Source organism: Jaculus jaculus, chromosome 3 (assembly GCF_020740685.1).
Source record: "Jaculus jaculus isolate mJacJac1 chromosome 3, mJacJac1.mat.Y.cur, whole genome shotgun sequence".
Lineage (NCBI taxonomy): Eukaryota > Metazoa > Chordata > Mammalia > Rodentia > Dipodidae > Jaculus > Jaculus jaculus.
This window is the reverse complement of record NC_059104.1, coordinates 15,050,264-15,077,046: the sequence shown is the minus strand read 5'-3', so window position 1 is coordinate 15,077,046 and position 26,783 is coordinate 15,050,264. Positions and strand designations below refer to the sequence as shown.

General features: G+C 43.3%; 1 protein-coding gene across 3 annotated transcripts; it reads right to left on the bottom strand.

Annotated features, from left to right (window-relative positions):
• Positions 1–1,073: 1,073 nt before the first annotated feature.
• Oxgr1 (oxoglutarate receptor 1) lies at positions 1,074–9,948 on the bottom strand. Of its 3 annotated transcripts, none has more exons than XM_045146201.1 (2): positions 9,877–9,948; positions 1,074–3,247 (listed from the first exon to the last, which is right to left on the bottom strand). In XM_045146201.1, the coding sequence occupies exon 2, from the start codon at positions 3,176–3,178 to the stop codon at positions 2,165–2,167; it is 1,014 nt and encodes a 337-aa protein (XP_045002136.1). In that variant the 5' UTR covers positions 3,179–3,247; positions 9,877–9,948; the 3' UTR covers positions 1,074–2,164. The 3 variants fall into 3 exon arrangements, with proteins under 3 accessions (XP_045002136.1, XP_045002138.1, XP_045002137.1); XM_045146203.1 differs by lacking the exon at positions 9,877–9,948 and adding an exon at positions 8,128–8,166; XM_045146202.1 differs by lacking the exon at positions 9,877–9,948 and adding an exon at positions 4,702–4,747.
• Between the last annotated feature and the right edge of the window lie 16,835 nt (positions 9,949–26,783).

Below are 26,783 nucleotides of genomic sequence, written 5' to 3'. Positions count from 1 at the left end.
CCCTTTGAATTCAATTTGGCTGGGATCTTTGTGATTATGTTCAATTGGCAGAAGCCTGGAGGGCAGACTGTCACCCACACCCACCCCTTAGCTGCAGGAAGGAGTCAGGTAACAGAAAGCTGAATCAAGGGACAGTATTGTGGAAATAGTGGAGAATTATGCTTGAGCCAGAGCTAAGGTCACTTATCCAGGAAATAACAGTGTTAAAATTTTGAGAGGAATTAAGTGTTGGCATCAGGTACCTAAGAAAGCAAAATAAGAACCACAGACAGAGTAGAGACAGGGAAATGACGGTGCGTTCGTTGCTGGGAAGGAAGAGGAGGAAAACCGTGACAATGACAGGGTAAGGTGGGCACAAAAGATTGCTCTGGTGGGAGAAATCTTCGCCCTAGGAAGAAAGGAAGATGGAAAGGCAGAGAGATCAGCACCCAGGGGGAGACTAGCACACCATGGTATCAATTCTGCCCCAACTGCACGTCAGTGATGGCCCAGAGGCTGGGATGGACCGGGCACTAAAGAGATGGAAAAGGAGATGCAGAGAGCTAGCTGCCAGGATCCAAGTGTGTCCAAGGAGGGGCCAGTGGAGTCCTCTGATGAAACGGCTTGTTCTGCATGTTATGGAAGAGCCCCGGAAAAGTGATGATGTCAGGAAGAGGAATGCTGTCCTCCAGGAAAGTTTATTCTCCGACCCACAGGCTTTCCCCAAACCCACCCCATCTCCCTGGCAAGGTTTCTGAAGAACAACATCCCTTGGATCTAAGCATGATGTAATGGCCTAGAAGCTCTGATGGACACGGAGAAGCCGATCGCGCCTGTTCCTCTGCTGAGTCAGGCTTGCTTAAATTTCTTGTTTTCTGTCCACGGAGAAAGGCACATTGTGGCAATATAATGACAGCAAAACTGCGTTTTTAAGGAAAAAAAAAATGACCAGCTTATACAGTGAATTTTTTAAAGTTTATTAATTTTATCAACACATTTTCTGGGTTTAACTATCTAAACTGTATTTTCTGAACTATTAACACTTACAGAAATTTGAGTACACATATAACTCAAGAATAACTTTAGCTGTTTCAACACATATTTTCATTAGAACCATAAAAGATCAAGATATTAAAAGTTAACTAGTGTTTCCTGGGGTGTTTTCCCATAGATCAAAACAATTATAGAATTAGAATATCCAATGCATACATGATATTTGAAAGTACGTCTGTTTCAACCTTCCCCAGGGCATGTGAATAACTTCTAAGAAAGCTTGAAAATTTTTATAAATCAACAACTTTTAAGAGGGTCTACAATAATAAAGACATAATTCTCCAAATATCTGGCCGGTAATTTGCATTAATGTCCTTAATTGTTTATTTATTTATTTATTTATGTATTTGTGAGGAGGGGAGAGAAAGAGAATGGACATACTAGGGCCTCTAGCCACTGCAAACAAACTCCAGATGCATGTACCACCAAGTGCATCTGGCTTACAGGGTAGTAGAGGATTGAACCTGGGTCTTCTGGTTTTGTAGGCAAGTGCCTTAACCACTAAGCCATCTCTCCAGCTCCATCCTTGAATTATTTCAAGCATATTTTAGTGTCTTGCTTCAGTGTACAAAGCTAACTGAAACCCAGGTGAAAATACCAGGACAATAATTTCAAAGCAAAAAAAAAAAATTGTTGTAAAGATAGGAGATGGGGAAAAATGCTGAGAAAGATACAAGTCATGCTTTAAATAATCTAGGGTTTTGATAAAATGGGTCATAATGTCTGATGAAATGATTCTTTTCCTTGGTTTTGTTCCATTCTTGTTTGCCTTTCCTACCTGTATTGCCACCAATTTACTGAGAGATCTAGAACGAATGTATGAACAACACCAGTGTCCATGCAGATCCAATGAGTTGATGGGAGTAGAATGCTCCAAGTTTCGTTAGTTTATAATCCTGTAGATCCTTTACTGACACAAGTGGGCATCTAACTCTAATTTCTACCAAAGGGATGGCATCAATAAACATTGCAGAGAACTCTTAGTAACCCAGTCATTGGCACTGGCTCATAATTGTCTGAGTGCCATGATAGTCACTTGGAGCTCCACTGCGGGAGATATTCTGAACTTCTCAGAAGTTGTAGATGGTATGTCAGGCTTTTGCGGGTTGTGTTGTTGTGATAAGGAAGCCTCTCAAGGGTTGTTTGAGCAACTGGCTTTCTTTGCTTGCTCGAGGTCCCCACTTCGCCTGCATCTCACGACGGAACTGATGGCCTGCCGAAAATTACTGCTGACCACCACATACAGTAACAGGTCGCCAAAGGTGTTGAGGGCAGCTAATGGTCTAGAAACGATGTAAGCTTCATGGATGAGTCTCTTCATGGTGCAGCTGATGGAAAGCAGGCGAGACTCAATCCGAATGACCCTCAGGATATGGAAGGGTAAAAAGCACACATAGAATACGAAAAGCAAAAGGGCAATGAGCCTTCGAGCTTTCTGTTTAAGGCAGCTGTGTGTCTGAGGTCCGCGACTTAAGGTGTTGATAATGGTTGTGTAGCAAAGTGTCACTATCACCAAGGGGAGGCAGAAAGTGGTGGCGGTCAAAATCAAATTGTACCATTTGATAGCCATGAGGTCATCAGAACTGGTGAGGTCGAGACAGGCGGATCTATTGGCCAAGGTGGTTGATGTGATCAAGAAGGTCATGGGCATGACGGCCACCAGAGAAATGACCCACACCCCAGCGCAGGCCACCACCGTCCATCGGGTCTTCTGAATGGAAAAGCAGCTGATCGGGTGAATGATCACAAGGTATCGGAAGACGCTGAAACAGGTGAGGAAGAGGATGCTGTTGTACAGATGGAAATGGAAACCAAAGCGGATGAACTTGCACATGAAATCCCCGAAGATCCAGTTCTCACCGCTGGCGTAGTAATGAATGAGGAAAGGAAAGCTGGTTAGATACAGCAGGTCTGTCCAGGCCAAGTTCAACAAGATGATGGTGCTGCTCTTCCAGGGCCTCATCTTGAACACGTATGTGGAAATCGCCAGTGCATTGCCTGGGAAGCCCACAAGGAACATGATGCTGTAGATAATGGGGAGGTAGTGCATCTTGAGTGAGGTCTGCTCGTCCGTGCAATTCCCCAAAGTGGCTGAGTCGTCGGGGAAACCAGAGGCATTGGCTAAACTGTCGAGTGGCTCATTCATGGTCTTCTCTCATGTTGCAGGAAAAGGAGAGTTGAGTTTGTCCATGGGAGTCCAGTGACAAGTAATTAGCTGATAAAGGGAACAGAAAACATTAATAATGGCGGGTTGAAAACAATGATGGATTTTTAAGTGAAAGTTGCTCTAATTTTCTACTTCTTTCTCTTTAATCTCAAAAGAGACCCTGTGGGGCTGTGGGATGGCTTAGTGGTTAAGGCATTTGCACAAGGGGGCGCACGCGTCTGGAGTTCGTTTGCAGTGGCTAGGGGCCTTGGTGCGGCCATTCTTTCTCTCTCTCCCTCTTTCTCTGTTAGATAAAAATTTAAAAAGAGACCCTGTGGAGAAATTGAACTACTAATGAAACAACTGTGAGGCAAGTTACTAAGGGCTTCTTATGATATGGGCGGGGGGGGGGGAATGCCATGAAAATTTAAGAGAAGTATTGGGACAAAACCATGTAAGTAAATGGCTTGCAAGGCTGTTGGTTTACAAGTTGCAGGAGACCTAAGAGCAGAGATGGGTCAGGAACCAAGTCCACTGCCTAGCCCTATATTGTTACCTCTAAATATCATTAAATGCTGCCAATATTTCTTAGTATCTGTTCTACAATGGCTGTAAGACCAAGCTAGGTATGAGCTGAGCTGGGTCCACCCCCATGCTGATCTGATTTAGAATCTACCTTAACACTCTACTCTCTGGCAACCAATGCAGTGCATTGTTGATTTTTCATCATAATTACCCCGAATGGCTGAGAGAATAGGAACACCTAACAAAAGAAACAAAAAAATAGGGGGCTGGAGAGATGGCTTAGCAGTTAAGGCATTTGCCTGCAAAGCCTAAGGATCCCAGAACCCACGTTAGCCAGATGCACAAGGGGGGAGGGCATGTGTCTGGAGTTCGTTTGCAGAGGCTGGAGGCCCTGGCGTGCCCATTCTATCCCTCTCATTTCTTTCTTTCTCTCTATAAATAAATAAATAGATTTTTTAAAATAGATTTCATGTATTGCAACATGGTCTGCACAGTAGATTTAAATTTGAATTTCAGCTCCTACTATCCATCTTATTAGCCAGCATCCCATGTCACGTCAGGGTAGCAGGGTGTGTCTGGGAATATGTTGGGCCGTACAATGCAAAACTCTGAAGCCCTATGGACAGATCCTCATGTTTTTCCTAACCATTTCCTCATAGTTTGTACCTCTCTAGGTATAAAAGGAACGCAGTTTTAACTTTCTTCTTCTCACTTTTCTGTCATTCCTAAGATTTTGACTGACTTTCTTTACTGAGTAAAGCATAAAGATTATGTAAAAGAAGAATATCTGATAATGAACCTATTGTTTGGGTGTAAATAGCTGTTGGTAAAATATAACCACTTGCCCATTTTATGGAGCACCCACTGAATACTAATTAGGCACTCTGCCAGATCCCTGAGGTATGAAATGAGTAACATGCACAGATTCACAAATCACTATCAAAGGCTACTGGGGGAAGACTGATGCAGATCATTATTTTAACAAGACAGAACCCTACCCCAGTGTTGTAGTCAAGTTCACGTTGCCGACAAAAAACACCAAACCAAGATCAGCTTGTAGGGGAAATAAAGGTTTATTTTGGCTTACAGACTTGAAGGGAAGCTCCATGATGGCAAAGGAAAATGATGACATGAGCAGAGGGTGGACATCACCTCCTTGCCAACATCAGGTGAACAACAGCAACATGAGAGTGTGCCAAACACTGGCAAGGGGGATGCTGGCTATAACACCCATAAGCCCTTCCCCAACAATACAGTGCCCCCAGAAGGCTTGAAATCCCAAATTACCATCAGCTGGGGACCTAGCATTCAGAACACCGATGTTAATGAGGAGACACCGGAATCAAATCATCCCACCCAGGAAGCTGCCAATATTTTGTTAAATTGGCAGGAAAAAGCACTTGTTGCAAACTCAGATACACAATAAGTGTTTAGTAAAAGCTTAATAGTTGCTAACCAGTAAATTAGTTGGGAGATGAGCAGAGATCACAAAGGAAGGGAGGAACAGCTCTTTGGAGGAGAGAGGCTCAAAAGGAAAGTCACTGAAGAGAAAACAGTCAAGCTGAACCTAGCAAGAGCAAGAGGCTTTTTCTAACTAAAGAAGGGTATTTTGTGTAAAAACCGTGTGCATAAAGTCAACGAGAGGTGATAGGGTTCAAGAGATCCAAGACCTACGCAGCCCAGTGAGGGAGGATTCGGAGATGAGCTGGGCATCAAAAGCTGGCTGATAAAGATGATCATGGCTTCCATGTAGAGAAAACCAACACCGGATAAGGTTGTCCTGTCCCTCATCTTGAATATCAGGAAGTTGAGGCAGCGATGTGTTAAGGCCCCTGGGACAGACTGTGTGCAAATGTCTCATGATGTGTAGGCATTGATGATGACCTTGGGGCTGGAGAGATGACTTAGAGAATAAAGATTGATTGCTGTACAAATTTGAGGACCTTAGTTCTATCCCAAGGACCCACATTTAAAAAAAATCAAGCCAGGCAGCAACTCAGGAGCTACAGCCCTGGAAAATGTAATGGCACTTAAAGTTTTCACTGTCAATGCTCTGGATTTTTTGTTGTTGTTGGGGAGGATAGTTGAAAAAAAAATCAAGCCAGGGCTGGTGAAATGGCTTAGCGGTTAAGGCATTTGTCTGAGAAGCCTAAGGACCCTGCTTTGATTCCCCAAGACCCACATAAGCCATATGCACAAGGATTGTATGTGTCTGGAGTTCATTTGTACTGGCTAGTGGCCCTGGTGCACCCATTCTCTCTTTCTCTCTGTCTCTCAAATAAATAAATTAATTAAATATTTTTTTAAAAATCAAGCTAGGCATGACTGTGCATGCCTATAACCCCAGTACTGAGAGCCATGGGAACAAGAGGATCTTTGGGGGGGGGGCGCTACTTGGTTAGCTAGTCTAACTGCAAAGTTGAGAGCCTGTCTCAGGGAAATAAGGCACAGGAATAATAAAAGACAACACATGATATCTTCCTCAGGCCTCCACATGCACACGCATGCAAGATATGCATATCTGCACACACAGTTGCATACACCACAGGTACACAAACATACACCACAAAAACTACATAAATACATAGCAAGACAAAAGGGAAATTCTGTACTCCATGAGAACAGTGGTGTGGAATGTTAAGCCCCGGGAGCTCATATAATCCAAACACAGCCACTGGGTGAATCCCAGGGCTAAATGTGAACAATAATGATGCCTACTTCTTTAGGCTGTTTGCTTTTGTGTGTCCCTGTATGTGCGCACATTCATGTGTGTGGGGCCACATGTCTATATACGTGTAGGTGCATGTGCATGCCTGTGGAGGTCAGAGGTCATTGTCTTGCTCAGGTTTGCTCTCTACCTTATTTATAAAGACAGGGTATTTTACTGGACCCACAGCTTTCTAAGTTGGCTAGTCTTGCTAGCCAGCAAACTCAGAGAAGCCTCTTATCTCGACTATATATGCGCTGGTATTGCAGGCATGCACCACCAACAACCATTTCCATGGCTGCTGGGATCCAAAGGGAAGTCCTCTCCCTTGCATGGCCAGCACTTGCTGGCTGAGCTCCAGCCTAAGGGTCATTAAATTCCTCGAACATGCAGTTTTAGAAGATACCTGGCTGAGATCAGCCATACCTCAGCACTGGCTGCTAGCTTCCCTGTTATTCTACACTGACTCTACCATTAGCCACCATCAGTGATTTCCTTAGAGGGTTACAGAGGAGGATTTCAGGCAGCCATAACCAAGCAAATCAGAAATTAGTCAAATCCTGCTCTGTGCCTGGCCTTTAATGTACATGCCCGCTTCTCAGGTAGCCTGGAATGCATTTACAAATTCAGTACTTTCATTCTGGATGGACTGGGCAGAGGATAGAGGATAACGGGGCAGACAGGGGACTTGCCTCCAGGTAACTGCCAGGGCCCTCAGGCCAGAGGCTGGTGCTCCACGGGCCCTGCATTGCCTGTGGAAAAAAGAAGTTTCTCCTTGGCTAGATAACTTCATCTAACTGGAAGTGGATTCCACTAAACTGTTGCCTTCTCAGCACTGGACGTGACAGGCGTCACGTCCTACTAACCAGAAAAGATGCCCAAACCAGGAGGTCACTCCGACAGCTTCACCCCTCTGCCCAATGCCGTCTCTGGACTCATGCATAAGGAACAAGCAGTCACTTAGACCTGAAAGAAAACGACCGCCATGGATGGAGTCCCTGAAGAGTGAGTTGAAGAGACCACCGACTCACTCCAGTTATTTCTGAATCACAGGTATAAAGATGGTTTCAGCAATACTCAAAAGAATCTTCCAGAAACTCTCACTCAAAATGGAATTTGGCTCAAGCAGGAGAGTGAGATGGGGAGAAGAGGAGAGAATTCCCATGTCAGTGGCTTGTCTGTCAACTCCTTGAAAGCAGAAACAGAAGTCACTTCATAGCACTCTACCCCCAGGGGATGGCGCAGGGACAGCACTGAATAAATATTAGCTGAATATATTAAAGAATAGTCACCGGTGTCAGCAAAACATAGACTGGGCTGAGGAAGAAGCAACTAAAAAGCAGAAGAGCTTCACTCTCTTCTTTTTCTTTTTTCTTTTTTTTTTCCAAGGTAGGGTCTCACTCTAGCTCAGGCTGACCTGGAATTCACTATAGAGTCTCAGGGTGGCCTTGAACTCACGGTGATCCTCCTACCTCTGCCTCCTGAGTGCTGGGATTAAAGGCGTGCACCACTAGGCCCGGCTTGAGTTCATTCTTTAATGACTTAAAGCAAGGAACAAAATTAGAACTCCTGTCATTGCCAAATAACCCCCATGCCGTGTTACGGGGACATTGTAACTGGTAATCATATCAGGAAAAGGCAAGTTGTGGGTAGAAAAAACCACCTTCATGTTTTGAAACAAACTCAACGGTTCAACTGGGAATTTATAGAGACTTACCTAATTGTAGGAGAATACTCTTAGACTGAGAGAGTTAAGCTCTCCTCCTTCTAACTCACCAAAATAGTGATTTGAGTTTACAAAACATGTGTCATATTTTAAAGCAGCACACAAAAAACCAGTCTGCCCAGCATGCAAGACAGGGAGAGCCAGTTTCTTTCCTTCCTAGGCCCAGGGTTCTGCAGTTCACTTTCACAACCTGGGGTACTTGGGGGGCCCAAAAACAAAACAGTTGAACCCAGAAAACATTCAAAAATTCTGTGGCACAGCCCCAGGCATATTTCTGTCTCTTTCCACATTACAATACAGATTCTCAAACATGAACAGGAGTCTTACCACAGGGAACTAATGGGCTCTCGTTACTGGAAGTAACGGTGTAGTAAGTCTCAACACCATTAAGTATGCAAGTGTGAATGAATGAATGAATGAGTGAATGAATGAATGAAAGCACCAGAGGTATGGCACGATTTTGTGGGGGAAAGTCATAATTTTAATCTTTTTGTTCTCTGAAATCAGGAAGGTACTAATTTGCTTGAGACCAGATACAGAAAAGGTGTATTTCTAGGAAGGCACATTTTGAGGACATACCTTCATGCCAACCCACCCATGAACCTTAGTGATGAAGATTCTGATATTCTGTAAGTAAAGAAGGCAGGATCTAAGATGACCTTGCAGTGGGGTTGCCGAATTATGATTTCCTTAGGGTATCTGTCAGCTTTGTAGAGAGCGGATTATCCAACACACCCCACCTCCTGAATCTTCCCTCTCCATCCTCTCTCACCCAGGTCATCTCCAGTGTCACTCCACTGCCAAGGTCACAGTGGGCTCTCTTCTCTTTATCCAAAGCTGACCATGAACTAGGGAAGTTCCACACAAGGAACCCTGAGCTGTCCACTTTCTGGGGTGGCTACAGGTTTCCAAAGCAAAGCTATACATAACCTTCCATTCACAAAGATCCATCTTGTTTTCCCAGGCCACACATTTTCAAACTAAGTCACAGGGATTGAAAGGATCATTTTAAACCCAGGAAATTTGTGACATGGATGAGCGCGATCCTCCTCGCAACTGTAAGGAATCTCTCTCCTCAACAATTCTACATGCCTCTCTGCTCCTCAACTCAGTCCACACTTTCAAATAAGGATCTCTTGTGTGGATGAAACCCAAAGCCATGGTGTTCTGCTCTTTGATCTTTGAGATAATCAAATTAAGTATATGGTCACACTTATCAGAAAAATGTGCATACAGTCCTCAAGATGTATACAATTTGAAGGCTCAGAGAAATTCTCAAGCTAGTTGACTAAATGCATAGCAATACTGCAAGACAGGACAGATAAGACATTCAAGGGAAAAGTTCTGTTTCTCGGGAGTGAGGAGATGGGTAGTGTCACTGAACCTCCTAATGCTGTAAGAATCACATAGTTTTGAACCTTGAGTTCACCCTAGGAGACAGTGGGCAAAGAGAAAAACTCTCCCTCTCTTCATGAGGGAAAATTAAAAATGAAAGTACCACACCATGTGGTAGGTACCCCTGAACTCTAGGTTTCTCTGAGATGAATCTCTGTCGGGCACTATTGGTTTCTTGTCCCTCTGCTGTGGAAGTCATTGTGCAGGAGGGATGTGGTTCTGCTTGTCCTCTGTCATGCCTCAGGGATGCCAGCACCTCCACCCCTCAAAGCACAGGGTCTTCTGCACCAGGCACCCTCCCTGCATCCATCTTCCCTCCCCAACCCCATGACGCTTGAGGCTCACCTGGCAGCCAGCTGTGGGCACCACCGCCGACTGGCTGTGTGTGGTCAGGCAGCCTGGCCCAGCTGTGGCTGCAGGACTGAGGAGTCAGCAGGAAGTTTGCACCACCTCTGCCCCTCCCACTCTTTCCAGACACAGCCAGCGGGCACAGGCACCCAGGACTCTGCCCCTAGCATCCTCCCTCAGCCACTCTCTGGTGGAAAGGAAGGTGGACGTCCTGTCATGAGGTCCAGGAGCATCATCTGTGGGTCTACAGTTCAGTGCCACTTATTCAGTGTGGGATAGAAGCAAAAGTGGGACACCATCTCTTCCTTGTATCTAAGGACCATGAACAACAGTCCTTCCCTCCCTGCTGAGCAAAGTCATTTGAAAGTGCTTTCTCTGGGCCTGGGGAAAAGCTTCAACTAGGATCTCCAAATCTAGGAGGTAGCCCTTTATCTACATGACCGGGGAACAGCTCCCTTTCTCAGACACAGCTATGTCATCCAAGACCACAGGCGTGGGACCCTCAAACACCAAGGTTTCCTTTTTCAACAGTGGGTTCTCTATGTTCCTTAGTAGGAGCTCTGGCACCAATGGCATTGAAAGGGCTTTTGGCACCTTGATGATGGGCATTGGATAGCTTTGTGGAGCCCATCCTCAGGTAATGGCACGCAGTAGGAACAGGACAGTAAGCCATGATACCCAAGGCCCAGGGGAAGAATCCACTCCAGTATTCTTTAATTTTTACCATCTAATCACTTCTTTACTTCATTATTTTGAATCTATTTGACTCATTGTTTTTCCAATCCATACAGTCATCAGACATTTGCTGTTTGATAATTCTGGGCTAGTGAGGAGATGGTGAGGAATAGCTTGCTTTCTGATTTCCAGGAACTAATGTCCTTGAGAAAAATAGTAAATTCTAAATGTGCTTAGGGCTGGCCACATAAATAAGGGTGTCGTGACAGCACATAACCCAGTATAAAAGAAAGAGGTGTCAAAACGGTTTTATGAAGTAAAAACGCATCTGGGCACACTTCTGTGGTGAGCGGGACCTGCACATAAAAAGGAAGGGAAAAATAGTGTTTTTTTTTTTTTTATTGTTGTGTTTGTTTTTCAAGGTAGAGACTCACTCTAGCTCCGGCTGACCTGGAATTCACTATGAAGTCTCAGGGTAGCCTCGAACTCAGCAATCCTCCTACCTCTGCCTCCCAAGTGCTGGGATCAAAGGCGTAGGCCACCACGCCCAGCTCTAATAGTATTATTTTTAAAGTATTGGCTCCTAGAATTTTAGATGTAGAAGGGACACTTGAAAGTATTTATTCCTGGAAACAAAAACATGCTGCTGTCGTGAAAAGAGTATAATGTTTCCTCTGGAAATAAAATGATAGAATTGTGATACAATACTTCCATTTCCAGATATCTATTCTCCCAAAACTGAAAAACAGGGCTTCAAGGAGATCTTTGCTTACCTATGTTCATAGCAGCTAACGTAACCCAAATATGCTTTGGTAAGTTAATGGTTCAAGCAGAACGTGCCACATACATACAGTGGAATGTGTTTCACCCACTGAAAGGAAAGAACTTCTGACACATGGTGAGGGCTGAGCCTTGAAGACATTATATTAAATAGAACAAGCTAAAAGGGTCAATACTCTAACATTCTGCTCCTACAAGGCTCCCAGAGTGATCAAATGCATGGAAAATAAGCAGGCGGTTGCCTGTGGCTGAGAGGAGAGGGTACAGGAAGTAAGTGGTTAATGGGTATGGACTTGCACTCAGGTAAGATGAGAAGCGTTCTGTGGCTATGTGGTGAGGATGACCACACAGGAGTGTGGCTTTATTTAATGTCACTCCATCGGACACGCTAATCAGGTACAGATATTGAATTTTATGTTATATGAATTTTTGCCAAAATTTTTTTTAAAAAATACTTTAAAATCCAAGTCTTATGATACCACTGCTGTACAAAAAATATTGGCACTTAGAGAGAGTGTGAGTGAGGAGCATGTAGGTTTGTAGGAAGCCAGTGCACTGATACTTCTGTTCTGATTGTGTAGCCCATTCGGGGGGCAGCCAGACAATTTGAATGAAACCATTGTTCTGTCAGGGAATATGTTATAATCTTATGCCCTAAATTACTTCCATCAGCAAAATGATTACTATGAACTAATTATCTTTTAATGTAATTTTTATGGAGAAGAGAGAGAAAGAGAAAATTGGCATATCAGGGCCTCCAGCCACTGCAATCCGATTCCAGGCACATGTGCCACCTTGTATGCATGTGCAGCCTTGTGCATCTGGCTTACATGGGGTCTGGAGAGTCGAAAATTGGTCCTCAGGCTTTGCAGACAAGGGCCTTAGCTGCTAATCCCACTCTCCAGCCCATGAACTAGTTATCTTTTCATCTTTTAATGTTTATAATTATTACTTCCTTCTACAACTCAAAATTCTTGCATAAAACTTTCCCAAGATAGAGAATTCATCAGTGCAGATTGAAGTAGGAATGGAGAAATATGATTTCTTTTTTTAAAAAATTATTTACTTGTAGAGAAAGTGAGAGAGAGAGAGAGCGAATGAGTGCTAGAGCTTCTAGCCACTACAAACAAACCCCAGACACAAGTGCCACCATAGGCATCTGGTTTATGTGGGTCCTGGGGAATCGAACCTGGGTCTTTGGGCTTCACAGGCAAGTGCCTTGACTGCTAAGCCATCTCTCCAGCCTAAGAAATATTTCTTTCACTTTAAAATCACTTACGTTAGAGAATGATGCCTCTCTTTTAAGGCTAGATACTAAACTTCAAATGGAGGGCCTACATGAAGAACTCATGTAAAGGAAGGAATACTCCAATGCCTATTTAAATTAGGTCTCTTGCCCAGATGTAGGAAGATGCTTTCACTTGATGGAACAGGACCCCTGCACTTACAGTCACAGCTACTTGAGAAGCCCAGGTGTCACCTGCTGTTGCAGTCCGGTTCGCATTGCTGGTAGAAATCACCCAACCAAGAGCAGCTTCTGGGAAAAAGAGGTTTATTTGGCTTACAGGCTCGAGGGGAAGCTCCACGATGGCAGGGGAAAACAATGGCATGAGCAGAGGCTGGACATCACCCCCTGGCCAACAGAAGATGGACCACAGCAACAGGAGGGTGTGCCAAACACTGGCATGGGGAAACTGGCTATAAAGCCCATAAGCCCGCCCCAACAACACACTCCCTCCAGGAGGCATTAATTCCCAAATATCCATCAGCTGGGAACCTAGCATTCAGAACACCTAAGTTTATGGGGGACACCTGAATCAAACCACCACACCTGCCATATGCTGCAGCTGCCCCTTTGAAGTCCCCACGGGCTCATCTCCACGATGATCCATGAGCTCAGGCCTCTAATTAGGAAGCACTGCTCCCAAAGCCCTGCGAAACCACAAAGAAGGCAAAGTCAGGGAGCCTTCTCTTCAGAGCTATTAATTATGGAGCTGGGGCTGGCAGGGGGAAGAAGAGAAGAATATCATAGTAGAGATAGTCTTAACTCATAGTAAGTGTTTCACTGGGAAAAGAACAAACAGTGGATGAAATGTAAACCATTCTGTTTCTTTCTCCACCAGCTGTTATCCAGAATTTTGAACGAACATGAAGACCCATTTCTTTTTTGTTTGCTTGTTTGTTTGCCGAGGTAGGGTCTCACTCTAGCCCAGGCTGACCTGGAATTCACTATGTAGTCTCAGGGTGGCCTCAAACTCACGGCGATCCTCCCACCTCTGCCTCCCAAGTGCTGGGATTAAAGACGTGTGTCACCACACCCGGCTTCAAAAACTCATTTCTTGTGTATGGCTGCTCTTGTCATCCTGCCCAGTTACAGTCTTGCTCTATATTTTTTGTACCTTTTCTATGTTTAGTATAATAGTGATAGTCTCATAAGATGGCTTGCCATAATTTACAACAATGACTAACATTTGTTAATATCTGTGTAGGATAATAAATGAAAATGCACTAGTTACTACAATATGTATTAATTAATAAATCAAGTTTTGTCTTAAATTTATTATTTATTATTATTAGGTTGTTAGTATCTCAGAGCTCCCGACCTGCACTTCCTCCGCCTTACCACCTGGCCAAAACTCAACAGGCTATTCAGCCAACCAGGGTTCTTCCCTAAGCACTAGCACACACCTCCACAAGCCCCTACCCTCCACTGGGAAGTCACCTCACTCTAAGGGCATGGGCAAGGTGCCGGGCTGGAGGGATGGCATAGCAGTTAAGGCGCTAAACCTGCACATCCTAAAGACCCATGTTTGAGTCTCCAGATCCCACGTAAGCCAGGCACACAAAGGTGGGGCAAGTGCAAGGTAGCACAAGCCCACTAGGTGGCGCAAGCGTCTGGAGTTCGACTGTAGTGGCTGAGGCCCTGACATGCCAGTTCTATCTCTGTATCTCTCCCTCTCTCTCTCTCTCTAGCCCTGGCTTGCTCTCACTCTCTCTAAAGAAAAAATATATATACTAAGAAATAAAAGGAAAAGCACCATGTTCTCTCTCTCTTTCTTCTTCTTCTCTTCCTTCTCCTCCTTCTTCTTCTTCTTTCCAGAAGTAAGATGTGGGCTCTCTTATGTCTTTGTGCCCTTTGACTCTCTCTGTCTTATCTGTTCTCCCATGTGCTTTCCTTTGTATGCATGAATCTTTCCCCTACCTATCATCTACCTATTGATTTATATTTCTATCCCTGCTTCTTTCCTCACTTCTCAGCTCACACCCAGCTCCCCCGCCCTTGCTTATCCACCACCCAGTGCTCTTGCTTCTAGGCTGGCAGGGCCGCGGTCTCCTGCTGACTCTCCCAACTCCTTGCTGCTTCCCCTTCCCCTAAAATTCCTGCCCTAAGCCACTAATAAATGCCTTAATTCCCAAAAGCTATGGTCTCAGTCTTCTAATTTTTTTTTAACCTGAACCTCCTGACACATATTAAGCAACGCATTCAGCCAGAGTGATGACTTCCAGATATCTGCAATATTTATTTCGGGGGTCAGGAAAACATTGTGGTATAAGGCCTAAATGTGGGTTTGAAAGCAGCTCAGTTCATGAGGAAAATGAATTCTTTTATAAGCATCCTTAACTCCATCAAGGAAAAGTAGACGTTGGACAAATTATTCTCCAATGCCAATCCAGACCGAAGGAATCTTAGTTATAAGAATCTAAGGGAAGCTTAAAGGTGTGTCCCGTAGGAAAGTGAGTGTGTGACTGCTGTGATGATGTCATTCACTTTCTGTGCTTCTCTGCGAACATCATCCACTGATGTTCAAGTGTTTTAAAGTGATGTGTCACTGTGGACACTGCTTAGCAGAAAAGGTTCTCTCCTGGACAATTTAGAAAACTATGGGAAAGAGCTTGATTGAATTATCCATCCACACTTAGTTCCACTCCGAGTTCAATACAGTAGATGTTGCCTGGACCTTCTGAAAGTATATCAAGAACCAGGAAGCTAGCAGAGCTGAATGGGATGACCACAGCCAAGGATGGGATTGGCTGAGCACTCAGAATATACATCACAGGGTAAATATCATGAACAGTGGAGGTGGGGCGGGGGAGATAGTATAGAAAAGGAATATAGGGGTTTCGGGGTGTACCTCAGTGGTAGAATGCTTGTCTAATGTGCACAATGGCTTAACCATTTCTTCAAGGTTTAATAAAATGATCTATATTTTCTCAGAAAAACAGCCTCTCCTTTATCCTCTGAAATATAGCATTATTAAATGGCTTAATAATTTTAAAAACTAGTATAGTTTTATAAACTTGGGCCTTGCCCATTCAACAAGATTGTCTAACCTAAAAAGAAAGCAGCCATGGATATTATTGGATGTTACAAGCCATCTTAAGTAGATGCAGCAGACAGTAACAAATGTCATTAGGCAATTACCAAAACTAACATTTTATTTTTCCTTTGACTTTAATTGATGTTAACAGCTATAGATGTCAGTTACTAGCTAACACTAAACACTGGACACTGTCCAATAAGTTAAGCATCCAAAAAAACATATGGCAAAAGTGTGAAACCCACTAAGTGGGTTATTAATTATAATTTTGAAAAATAAAAGTCAGTTTAAAAAGAAAGAAGAATTTAACAGAATGAAAACTACATTAAGGATATGGATATAGGTGAGTGGTAGAGCAAAAGAAGGAAGGAAGGAAGGGAGAAAGGAAAGAAGGAAGGAAGGAAAGACAAGAAAAAGAGAGGGGAGAAGGAAAGGGAAGGGGAGGAGTAAATGGAGGGAGAGAAGAAAATGAAATAAAGGAAAGAAAGGAGAAAGAGAGAGAGAAGTAAAAGAAATAAAAATTAACTTGAAGTGATTGCTCTGGGTAATTGCTCTGGTTACTTATTGGTAACCGTGAAACCATTCATTCACATGGTAGAAGTCAAAGTCAGTCTGTGAAATGAATAAAGGATAAAATGGAAAGCGACAACATGTTGGAAGTGATGAGAAGAAAGAAGTGAAGGTATAGCTTGATAGTGGCCATGTTTCAAGGAGCAGTCGTAGATTTATTCATTCTTTAGAGTAAAAGAAACAAGCAGTACTGCAGACTAAAGGAATCAAACATGCTATGGAGAGTGAAAGATTGAAGAAGGATATTTAAAAGACAAGGAATAGAAAAACGTTCAGAAGCACAACTCCTGAGTCAGAAGTCCTGGTTCACATTCTGTAAGCTCCACCACGTTTGCTTTGATTCTCATATTGTTCACTGTAAACTGTGATTGTCGTAAAACTAAATGAAACAATAGATAAAGCTCACAGAAGCAGAGATTCCTTAAATAGTGGCTGCTAATAAGAAAGGAAGATGAGAGATTTGTAAGAACTGGAGGTTCGATTCCATTACCTATGACTCCTGAGGTTCTTGACCTTAACAGAATATTCAAGTCAACTGGGGAGCCTTGAGAAATACCAATGCTTAGGTCCCCGCATAAACCCATTCACCCAAACCTTTTAAGGTGGGCTTAAACTTCAGTAGTTATTAAAGATAAATAGTAATAGTTATTGTAATGGTCCAAGTTGAAAATCGTTAAATGAACTCCATTATCCAAGCACTTCTAAATATTGTTTTCCAAAAGCTGATGTCACACATTGGCAAATCTTAAAAACACCATGTTGAACCCAACCCTCCCCCACCAAAAAAAAAAAAACCCACAGAAGCAAAGGAGTTTATTTTATTTGATTCTGATGCAGATTAGGAGCAAGGTAGCTTTTTCTTGGTAGATAGTTAGCTAGGGACTGGCCCACAGAAACACACATGTCACCTCAGGCCTGTTCTGGCAAGACTAGAACCACACGTAATCCAGCGTCATCCAAGATGGCCACACACAACTCGCCACTCTTCCCGGGGTTCGACACACCTATGGGCTGGCTCTTCCTGAGTCAGCCTCTTGAGCTCAACAACCAATGGGATCCCTCTCTTACATGCTTGAGTCTGGTTATGAGGCTCATCCTACCTGGATGTTTGGTTCATGTAAATGGGCCTGAGACATACATGTGAGTCCTCTTGGCCCCTGTTAACCCCCCCCCCCAGTTGCTGCTTCTCTCCTGGCCTATGTGAGGGAGGTCCTGTTACTTTCCCTCTCCCTGGCTGGGAAGGGACAGAATTTCTAATGGCTTGGGTTTCCTGCTAGACGTTCCTTTGGATCCTAATTCTCTCCCTAAAACACATCTCATAATTCACTATTCACCATGCTCTGAACTGACATTTCCAATTCTTTGGCAACTTGGACAACAACCCAAAATTGAGGTTCATGGGCCTAGATGTCTCCTGCATCTTTATGAACATCTAATCACTACCAACTCTGAGTCATTTCCAACAAGATTAGGCTAAAAAAAAAAATCTATGAGAATAAAAATTGGCATAGTGGTTATTTCTAAAACGGGAGGGATTGATCAGAAAGGACAAGAGGAAATTTTCTTAGAGGATGTGAAAGTCCAAGGAAGTTAGACAGGCATAGGGAAGAGTTTAGCCACCGGGGACTTCACTTAGCTTGGACAATGACATTTCCCTTCCCTAAACAATGCATTACAGCAATACGGGAGCCCCCCTCCCCACCTGGGCAAAGATTCACATACTCCCTATTGTAAACAGCGAATTCTATTTCTACGCCCCATAGGGAACGTTGATTTGTGATCAGGAGCTATTCGAATATGTTCTTAGATATATCTGGGATCAGAACAGCAGGTGACCATCTGGCCTGCACTGCTTTTGGGTGCTTGCTCAGTAAGGCAAGCTGTGTCCTCTAAGTGAACTTTGATACCTTTGCATAACTGGCAGTACATGTGAGTAAAATCAGATACATCGTGGGAAGAGACATGTTCAGTAGAGAGAAGACTGTATAACCCAAGTCTGTCAATCAGGCCAAACTGCGCTCCTGGCAACAGACCCATCCTGGTGAGCCCCTTTACAAAGAAATCCATGGGCAGTGTCAGGAACTCCTAAGGACTTTCCTACTTAAGTGACCCCTCTGAGCAGTGTACTCAAGTCCTTGCTATTACTCTGCTCCTAATAAAGTTTTTGCTGCGTTACTTTTTATGTATGTCTTTTCCAACTCTTTGAACAAAGCACCAAAGACCTATAAACACCCAGTCAGAGACTACTGGTAACACTGTGGCTTGATTATGGTACGGCTCACCCAGGAGTTAAAAAAAAAAAAGCATTCGACAGCACTCATTGAACTAGGTGTTTAATATCTGTGCATTTGCTGGGCCTAATTATACCATGATTTAAATTAATTAACTCCAAAAAAAAAACTTCAATTAATTGGTATGGGCAGTCAGCTATGTACTGGGATTTCTATAAGCCTCCCAGCTGGTTGTAAAATAAAGGTCTAAGGACCAAAAAATAAAAAAGTAAAAAGCTCTAGAGAGATGGCTTATTCTTTAAGGCACTTGCCTACAAAGCCTAAGGACTCAGGTTCGACTCCCCAGAACCCACATAAGCCAGATGCATGTGGTGGTGCATGTGTCTGGAGTTTGTTTGCAGTGGTTAGAGCCCCTGGCATGCCCATGCGCTCCCTCGCTCTTGCTCGCTCTCTCTATCTCTCTCTCTCTCTCTCTCTCTCTCTCTCTCTCTCTCTCTCTCTCTTGTAAATAAACTTTTCTAAAAGGTTTAAGAACCATTGGGCTAAATAAGCTGCTGAGACTGTGAGATGAGGGTCAAAAGAGAACCTAAGAAAATGAAAATGGATCCAGGTTTTCTTTTGTTTTTGGTTTGGTTTGTTTCTAGAAGGTCGTTAGCTGGGGTCTGGCCCATAGAAACGTGGATGGCACTTTTGCCCTGGCAAGACTAGAACCAACATTTGATTCAATCTTATCCAAGATGGCTACAAGCAACAACCTCCCAAACCCAACTCAGCAACAATAAGCTTCCCATTTCTGCCTCAATTTCTTCCTTATAGCCATTTGGGTGAAACTTCCCTGAAGTCAGTGTTCCCCTTGGGCCCACCAACCAGTCAGATTTCTACACACACACACACACACACACACACACACACACACACACACGTGAGCCTGGTGATGAGGCTGTCTCTAATTGGACGTCTGATTCATACAAATGGACCTGAGACATATGCACAAGTCTCCTGAGTTCTTTTATCCCTTTACCCCTGTGTTTTGCTCTTTCCATATGTGAGGGTGGATCTCAGTCTCTTCTTCCACTTCTGAGCCAGGCTGGGAAGGGACAGAGTGTCTCTTGGCCTGGACTTTCCTGCTTGCCTTTCCTCTTAATCCTAATGCACCCTAATGTAGATCCCATAACTTAACCATTCCCATGAGTCTGCATTCTTAGTGCTTTGCTAAATTAGATAATATCCTGAAAGCTGCTGGTGTGGGAGTTCCAATCCCACAGAGCTCTCACTTCCATGTCAAGGGTTTGAAACTTAAAAGTGAGGTTAAGGGCTGGAGAGATGGCTCAGCAGTTAAGGCGCTTGCCTGCAAAGCTTAAGGGCTCATGTTCGACTTGCCGGGTCCCACATAAGCCAGACGCACAGCGATGCAAGCACACAATGTCGCACACATGCTCACAAGGGGGTACACACATCTGGAGTTCAATTTCAGTGGCTGAGGCTCTAGTGTGCCAATTCTCTCTCATTAAAAAAAAAATAATGCTTAAAAAAGACTAACCTATTGGGCTTGCCTCAAAAAAAAAAAAGTTGAATAGGTAAACTGTGTTTCCTGGGGTATGTGTGGTGTGATTGTGGGTTACAGACACCAGAGGCATGTAGTGTGCTTGAAATAAAATGGAAAGTCTTGGGGCTCTAAGCAGACCCAGTGAGCATGAATTTGCACATGAATGACTCCCTCCCTCCCTCAGGTGATTTTTCACACTAAAGTTAGTGCACTTCCTGAGTGAAGTTCTTTCTCTCTCACCTAAGGATGAGAACTTTAGCCTGTCCAGGGCAAGGACAGTTCAGTAGTTTGAGGTTCATAGCAGGTGAGGGCAGCCATCATTTTGAAGCCAAGACAAAATTTGGAAAACTAATCACATGACAGGAAAAGTCAGGGGTTCCATGAAGCTGAGGAGTGTGGGTGTCAAGTGTAAATAGACCAGGCTGAGAAATCAAGGCAAAGAAAAAGAGTAGTGGGTATGTCAGAGAGTTGAGCCTGGGGTCCTAGTCCAGGGCCAGTGATCTTGAGGATGTGCCTTGTGGTTTGAAATGGTCTAAACATAGATGGGTAAAGTGACCCTTTTCATGAAAAGAAGCAACAAGGTGCGGCATGTCCAAGTGGAGTCCAGCAGGTATTTGATGGATGTTGGGTCAGCTTTAGATGTATGGAGAGGGTTTTGTGTGTGTGTGTGTGTGTGTGTGTGTGTGTGTGTGTGTGTGTACACATGTGTGGTGTATGTTCAAATGTGTGTGGTGCACCAGTGGGTGCAAGTGGAGACCAGAAGTCCTCAATCACTCTCCACTTTCTTGCTCGTGGCAGGGCCTTTTGTGGGAACTAGGGTTCACTAGCTAGCTAGTCTAACCAAGTGAGTCCCAGGGATCCCGTTTCTGGCCACCATGCCCAGGTTTTACATGTGTGCCAGTGTTCTGAACAGCAAGCGCTTTACCCAGTGAGCCACCCCCATAGCCCTACATAAAGCCACTTTTAAGAAGTAAATTTAAAAACAGCATGTCTTTATGCAGAAATATGGAGGCTGAGAGTTAAATGGTACCACAGGGTGCGATTTGCCTGGAAGATTTTTCTTAAGTCCATCTAGGAGTAGAGTGGGGCTGAGGAAGTTCTAAAACATAGAATGAGAACTTGCTGTGGAGGAACCAAATCCTCTCTCCCTCCAATTTTGGCACCAAGACCCATACTGCCATGCATCCTTCTGCAGCAACCCAAGGGCCAGAAGAGATCGACTCCCTCCACACTTACAGGAATTCAGTCCCAGCCAAAAGCTTGATGGCAGTGTGGTGACATCCAGAGAAGCAGCTAAGCCTTTCTTGGGCTCCTAGAGCTGAACCCACAGAGTCTGTAAGATGGTAAGTTTGAGCCAGTTGCTTGTGATTTGCTACACAGCAACCAAAAGCTAGCTAACACAGACTTGGGTCAGGCATCCGTATCACTTCCGTAGGCCTGGGGAGCCCCTGGAAGTGTCTGAGTAGGCAAGTCTAATAAAAGCTGTCTTGGAGGTGTTTAACATCTTCTTGTCCACCAGATTGTATTTTGATCAGGCGTTTTCTTATGGTATTTTATTAGCAAGCTAGGTAAGCTTCTACTGAGAAACAAGATTAGGAAACGAAGAAGAAAGAAACTAAGTTTTTGTTGTTGCCTTGAAGATGAATCTTTCATATTTCTATCAGGGTCATGGACTTATTTTTGCAGCTAAGGTTTTATTTTCTTATTTCTCTTTTTGTACCTTTGAAACTATATCCATAACTCTGGACTAGAATTGCACGTGCTCCTTAAACTATTTTCTTAGTTAATGGAAGACAGATTCAGGGGAGAGAACCAAGTGTATCCTGGGATTTGAGAGAGGTTTACAAACTCCAGCTATCATGTAGTCTTTCTCTTTGCCTCTAAAGCCATGAAGACATTCCTTCCCACCTATCCTTCCCACCTATCCTTCCCACACATCCAGACACCTCCATATTCCTTCCCACACATCCAGACACCTCCATATCAGCCTGTCCCCATATTCTTCCCTAAGACATGCATAGTGCAACTTGGGACTTTCGTGAGCCCCAATTGTCATGGATAACACAGCCCAGGATGGACAAGGAGAAGGTGAGTTGGAGAAACCAGTTTTAGCTCTGCTTTCAACTCCGGTAGCCCTACCTGGTCCTCTCACTGCGGGAGCATCATTAGCATTCACACTTATTTATACTCGGTGGAGTGTTCAGAGGTCCACGTTCTTCAGCACTGAAGAAATCATTGTTTGCATTTTCCACAGTAGCCGATACTTACTATATGAACTGCACGTCACATTAAAAACAAAAAGCACAGCAACAACACTTGCTGACAGATTCCATTCCTGCCTCTGTGGGGATCTCTCCTGTTGTATTAGCTTGTGTGGCCGGTTATAGTGAACTACTGCAATGGGTTTCCTTACTCTGCTAACACGGTACCACCTTCCCCTTCCAGTAACCACATCTAGGCAACATCACCTTATTTTCTTCACCATGCTTCTGCATTTGGATAAAAATGCTTTTTAAACACACACGACATGCTCCGTGGTTTCTTTGTTATAGCATTTTAAACTTCTTCCTTTTGACCTTTTGTAGGCTCTCATGATTAATTTTTTTCCAGGGCTCTGTTGACACAACAGGCCACTGTACTAACCTATTAACCTTTGAAAAGAATCAAAGTTCAAAATCGGATTTAAACCCAGAATAGGTTTCAACTGGCCTGGAGTTTGTAAGCAATAAACCAGATAAGTCCATCTCTGTGACAGACAGGGTCTGGATGTGGATGAGCTGATGTGAAAAAGAGAATAGAAACCGGGTGTGACTATCACTCAAACATAAAGACAGCATCCTGCATGTCTGTCGAGCAGCCTGCCTGAGTGTTCACTTGTAGAAAATAAAAACAAGTGACTTAATTACAGCAGCTATTAATTCCTTTCTCTGAGTTTTCACAAACAGTCCGCAAGTGTCTGCCCTTTCTAGCTCTCGGTACTCTTGGTGATTGTTAGTGTAAGTAATTGTTGGGCTTTGCTTGTTATCTCCCCTCCTAATTATAGTGGATTGATAGTTCTGAAAAATTAAAATTTTTAAACATCCCTTTTAATCATAAATCTGCTTTCATTCAAATTGTGAGTTTAACTCACTCCTCACAACTCTCTAATGGTTATTGAAGACAAGGTGTATGCTCCATTTGGCTAATCTGTATTTGGGGAGCAGTGACTGACTCCAATGTATTCTGTGTTCAAAGGTGGTTTATTCCTGGCCTTTGCAAACGTCCTAACCCTTTGATCTGTGCCAAAACAGACTGACGTCTAGCCCCATGGTCTCAGAGGGCCTTTGAGCCATTGTAGTTCAGCTTTCTATCTCACTTTATTTTTAACTAGGGGCAAATGGGTCACCAAATCTCCAAGTGTTACTCTTTGAAGACATACATAATATTGTATTATATATTTACTTGAAAAGAGATATTCTGTCATTCTGCCATTCTAAGAACTGTTTAAAAACCGAGTTTCCTGCAGTCTTTGTGACTACGTCCCAGTGACTCCCACGTGGGTGGACAGCAGTGGATGTGAGGATGTATAAAGAAAGAAAAAAATGATGGAAGAGAGTATTGCAAGACTATCCTCTTAAGAACGACCTTCCAGACAATTTATGATTTTTAAAAAAGAGCAGCTCCAGGGAAGCTGTGGGTTTTGTCATGTTATGACCCTAGGGTTTTAGTTATTCTCCCTTTAGAAGAGTTCTAGATGACATTGTCTCCTGACATTGAACCTGGAATGAATACAGCCTCTTTGGCACCATGGACCTATGCACTTATTAAGCCTTGAGCAGATACAGCTAAATGATTTCTAGCTAAATGATTGTGCAAAATGAAAATGTGGGGCTCTCAGTTTCAAAACCCAGGGGAAAAGTGCCTTCCTGGGATAAAAATATAAAGCGTTCCCCTTTCTTACAAGTCACTCTGAATCTATGGTATGGTCATGTGTTGTTAATTTTTTCTTTTAATTTATGTCATTCTAAGTTAAAGAAAAGGGCATGCTAAATTATTAACGTTCAAATATTATGTAGATTATTAACATCCAATTTACTATCCATCTTTCTGTTATGCTGTGTTGATTTTAAATGCAAAAATGGCAGCATTTCTCTAACTTAGAGGAAGCGTCTTCCAAATTACCCATCGTATTTCAAAGCTAAAGCATGATAGTTGTTTTGTTCTCACCAGAACAATGAAAATTACGCACAAAGCTAACTCAGATGGTCGTCTCTTGCTTTCACATATACACATCCTCTGCCGGAACCATCCTTGTCTTACTGGTGTGTAAGGAACCTAAAAGCAACATGAGCTACAGCTCACCCCATCTTTCCCTTTTCTTCTAGACCACCACTGTCAGGAAATGGCTATGATAGGGCTCCTTGCTCATAAAGGTATGTTTTAAGATGTCCTTACCTTCTTTTTTGTCCAAAAAAAATCCTGGTTTATGTTTGCTCTCTGTCATATGTGGAACCTACCTTGTAATATACATGCGTTTCAATATAAGCAGGGGAAAATATGGTCAAATCTAGGAAGACGATCAAGGGAGGGTAAAAAGAGACAGCAAGAAAGAGGGTAGGAGTGGAGAAATGCCTTAGCTGTTAGGGTGCTTCTCTGCAAAGCCAAAAACCCCAAGTTCTATTCCCCAATAAAATCATAGCTGACATTAAAGGGACTCTTAAGTGTGGCACTCTAGACTCAAGTTGCACCTAGTGAATTCAGCTCTGGGGCTTGAGTTAGTAAATCATTTGTTTGACTCAGTTTCCACACCTGCACAGCTGTCCAAGTTAAGGACATTTTCTCAAATACCAATTAGGAGAAGTTACATCACTACTTCTTATGCTTGCACACCAGTAAGGACCTCAACATCAGCTATCTCTGCGGTTGTTGGATGGCCACTGTCACCTCGGAGTCCCTGCTTTAGATCACAGAGTGGTCCCATAAGCTTCAATAGTAATCCACACTATTGATTATTATATTATATATATATATATATATAATATATAATAATATATATTATATATTATATATAATTATATATTATGTATAATATATTAATATATTATATATATCATATATATATATATATATATATATAATATTAGTGTGGATTACCACTAGCTTTCTGGCACATGTGAAGAAGCTCTTAGAGACTAAGTTCACACTGTGAACTGTGTGTGTGTTCACACAGTCTGACACCTTAGATTGCTTCATTCTGAGTAATTCCATCCCCAGCATCCACTGACAAGTATTTGGGGATATGGCATGTGTATACACATGTGTGGTCTACTGGATATAGCCCTACATAGAAGCAGACTCTATAAGAAGTAGATGGATCTCCATAGCAGGCATTTAATAGATACGTAATTATGTACTAAGAGGAAAATGGTAACAGTGGAGACCATTGAAAATTTCTCCTAAAGGCTATGTAGTGCCTTGCTATTGGAGGTGAGTCACTGGGGGGGGGGGGGGGCGGCCAGGCCTTGAGGTTTTCTAGCCTGGCCTCACTTCCTATTCCCACTCTACCTTCTGCTGGCCAATGTGATGAGCAGACATCCGCTCCTGCTAGCAAACATTCTCTGCCATGAAACTTTCTCTCAAAACAGTAAGACAAAAATAAACCCTCCCCTTCCTTGAATTGCTTCTGATCAGGCATTTGGTCATAGCAACAAGAAAGTAACTGGACGCCAGGAATGGTGGCGCAAGCCTTTAATCCCAGCACTCGGGAGGCAGAGGTAGGAGGGTCGCCATGAGTTTGAGGCCACCTTGAGGCCCCATAGTGAATTCCAGTTCAGCCTGGGCTGGAGTGAGACCCTACCTCGGAAAACCAAAAAATAAAAAAGAAGAAGAAAAAGAAAAAGTAAAAGTAGAAAAGAAAGTAAGTGGCACATCATCTTCTATCTTGTTGAAGGCTGGACCTCTCATTGCTTTATTGGCCACACTAAGTGGCCTGCAAGCTTCTGGAAGATTCTCCTACCTCTACCTCTCTTCTCACTGGCGCTATTCTGGGATTACAGATGCTTGCCATAGAATCTGGTTTTCACATAAGTTCTGAAGATCTAAACTCAGGTACTCACATTTGTATGACAAGCTTTTTACCCACTGAACCATCTCCCCAACTCCATAGTATGCATTTTTAATTTTTATTTACATTTTATTTAAATTTATTATTTGAGAGAGATGAGAGAGAGAATGGGCATGCCAAGGCCTCTAGCCACTGCAAACAAACTCCAGATGCATGTTCCTCCTTGTGCATCTGGCTTTATGTGGGAACCGGGGAATGGAATCTGGGTCCTTTGGCTTTACAGGCAAGTGCCTTAACCACTAAGCCATCTCTCCAGCCCCATAGTATGTATTCTGAATGGCAAGTATACTTTAACCTGTGACACTGAGTTTAATATCATTCTCATTTTACATCTGAGGTAAAGGTAATGAGGCAGAGTGAGCTTGAATAACTCTCACACAGGAATAGGAAATGACCCAACATGTAAAACCCAGGGAGACTAAGTCCTGAACTAAATTCTCCCTAGGCGCCATGCCATTTCCTTCTGTGTGTCACACACAACGATTCCACGGACTTGCTTATGAAGGCTGCGATAGGATACTCCTCTCAGGAGCCTATCTGAATGTCTGCCCCTCAGTGCCTTATTTTAACTATATGACAAGACATCGTAATGGTCAGAACATGAAAACTAAACCTTCTTAATGCACTCTATTGTGAGAGTTCTCAGTGTTTCCTCTGCCAACTGGTTAAAGACCTTTTTT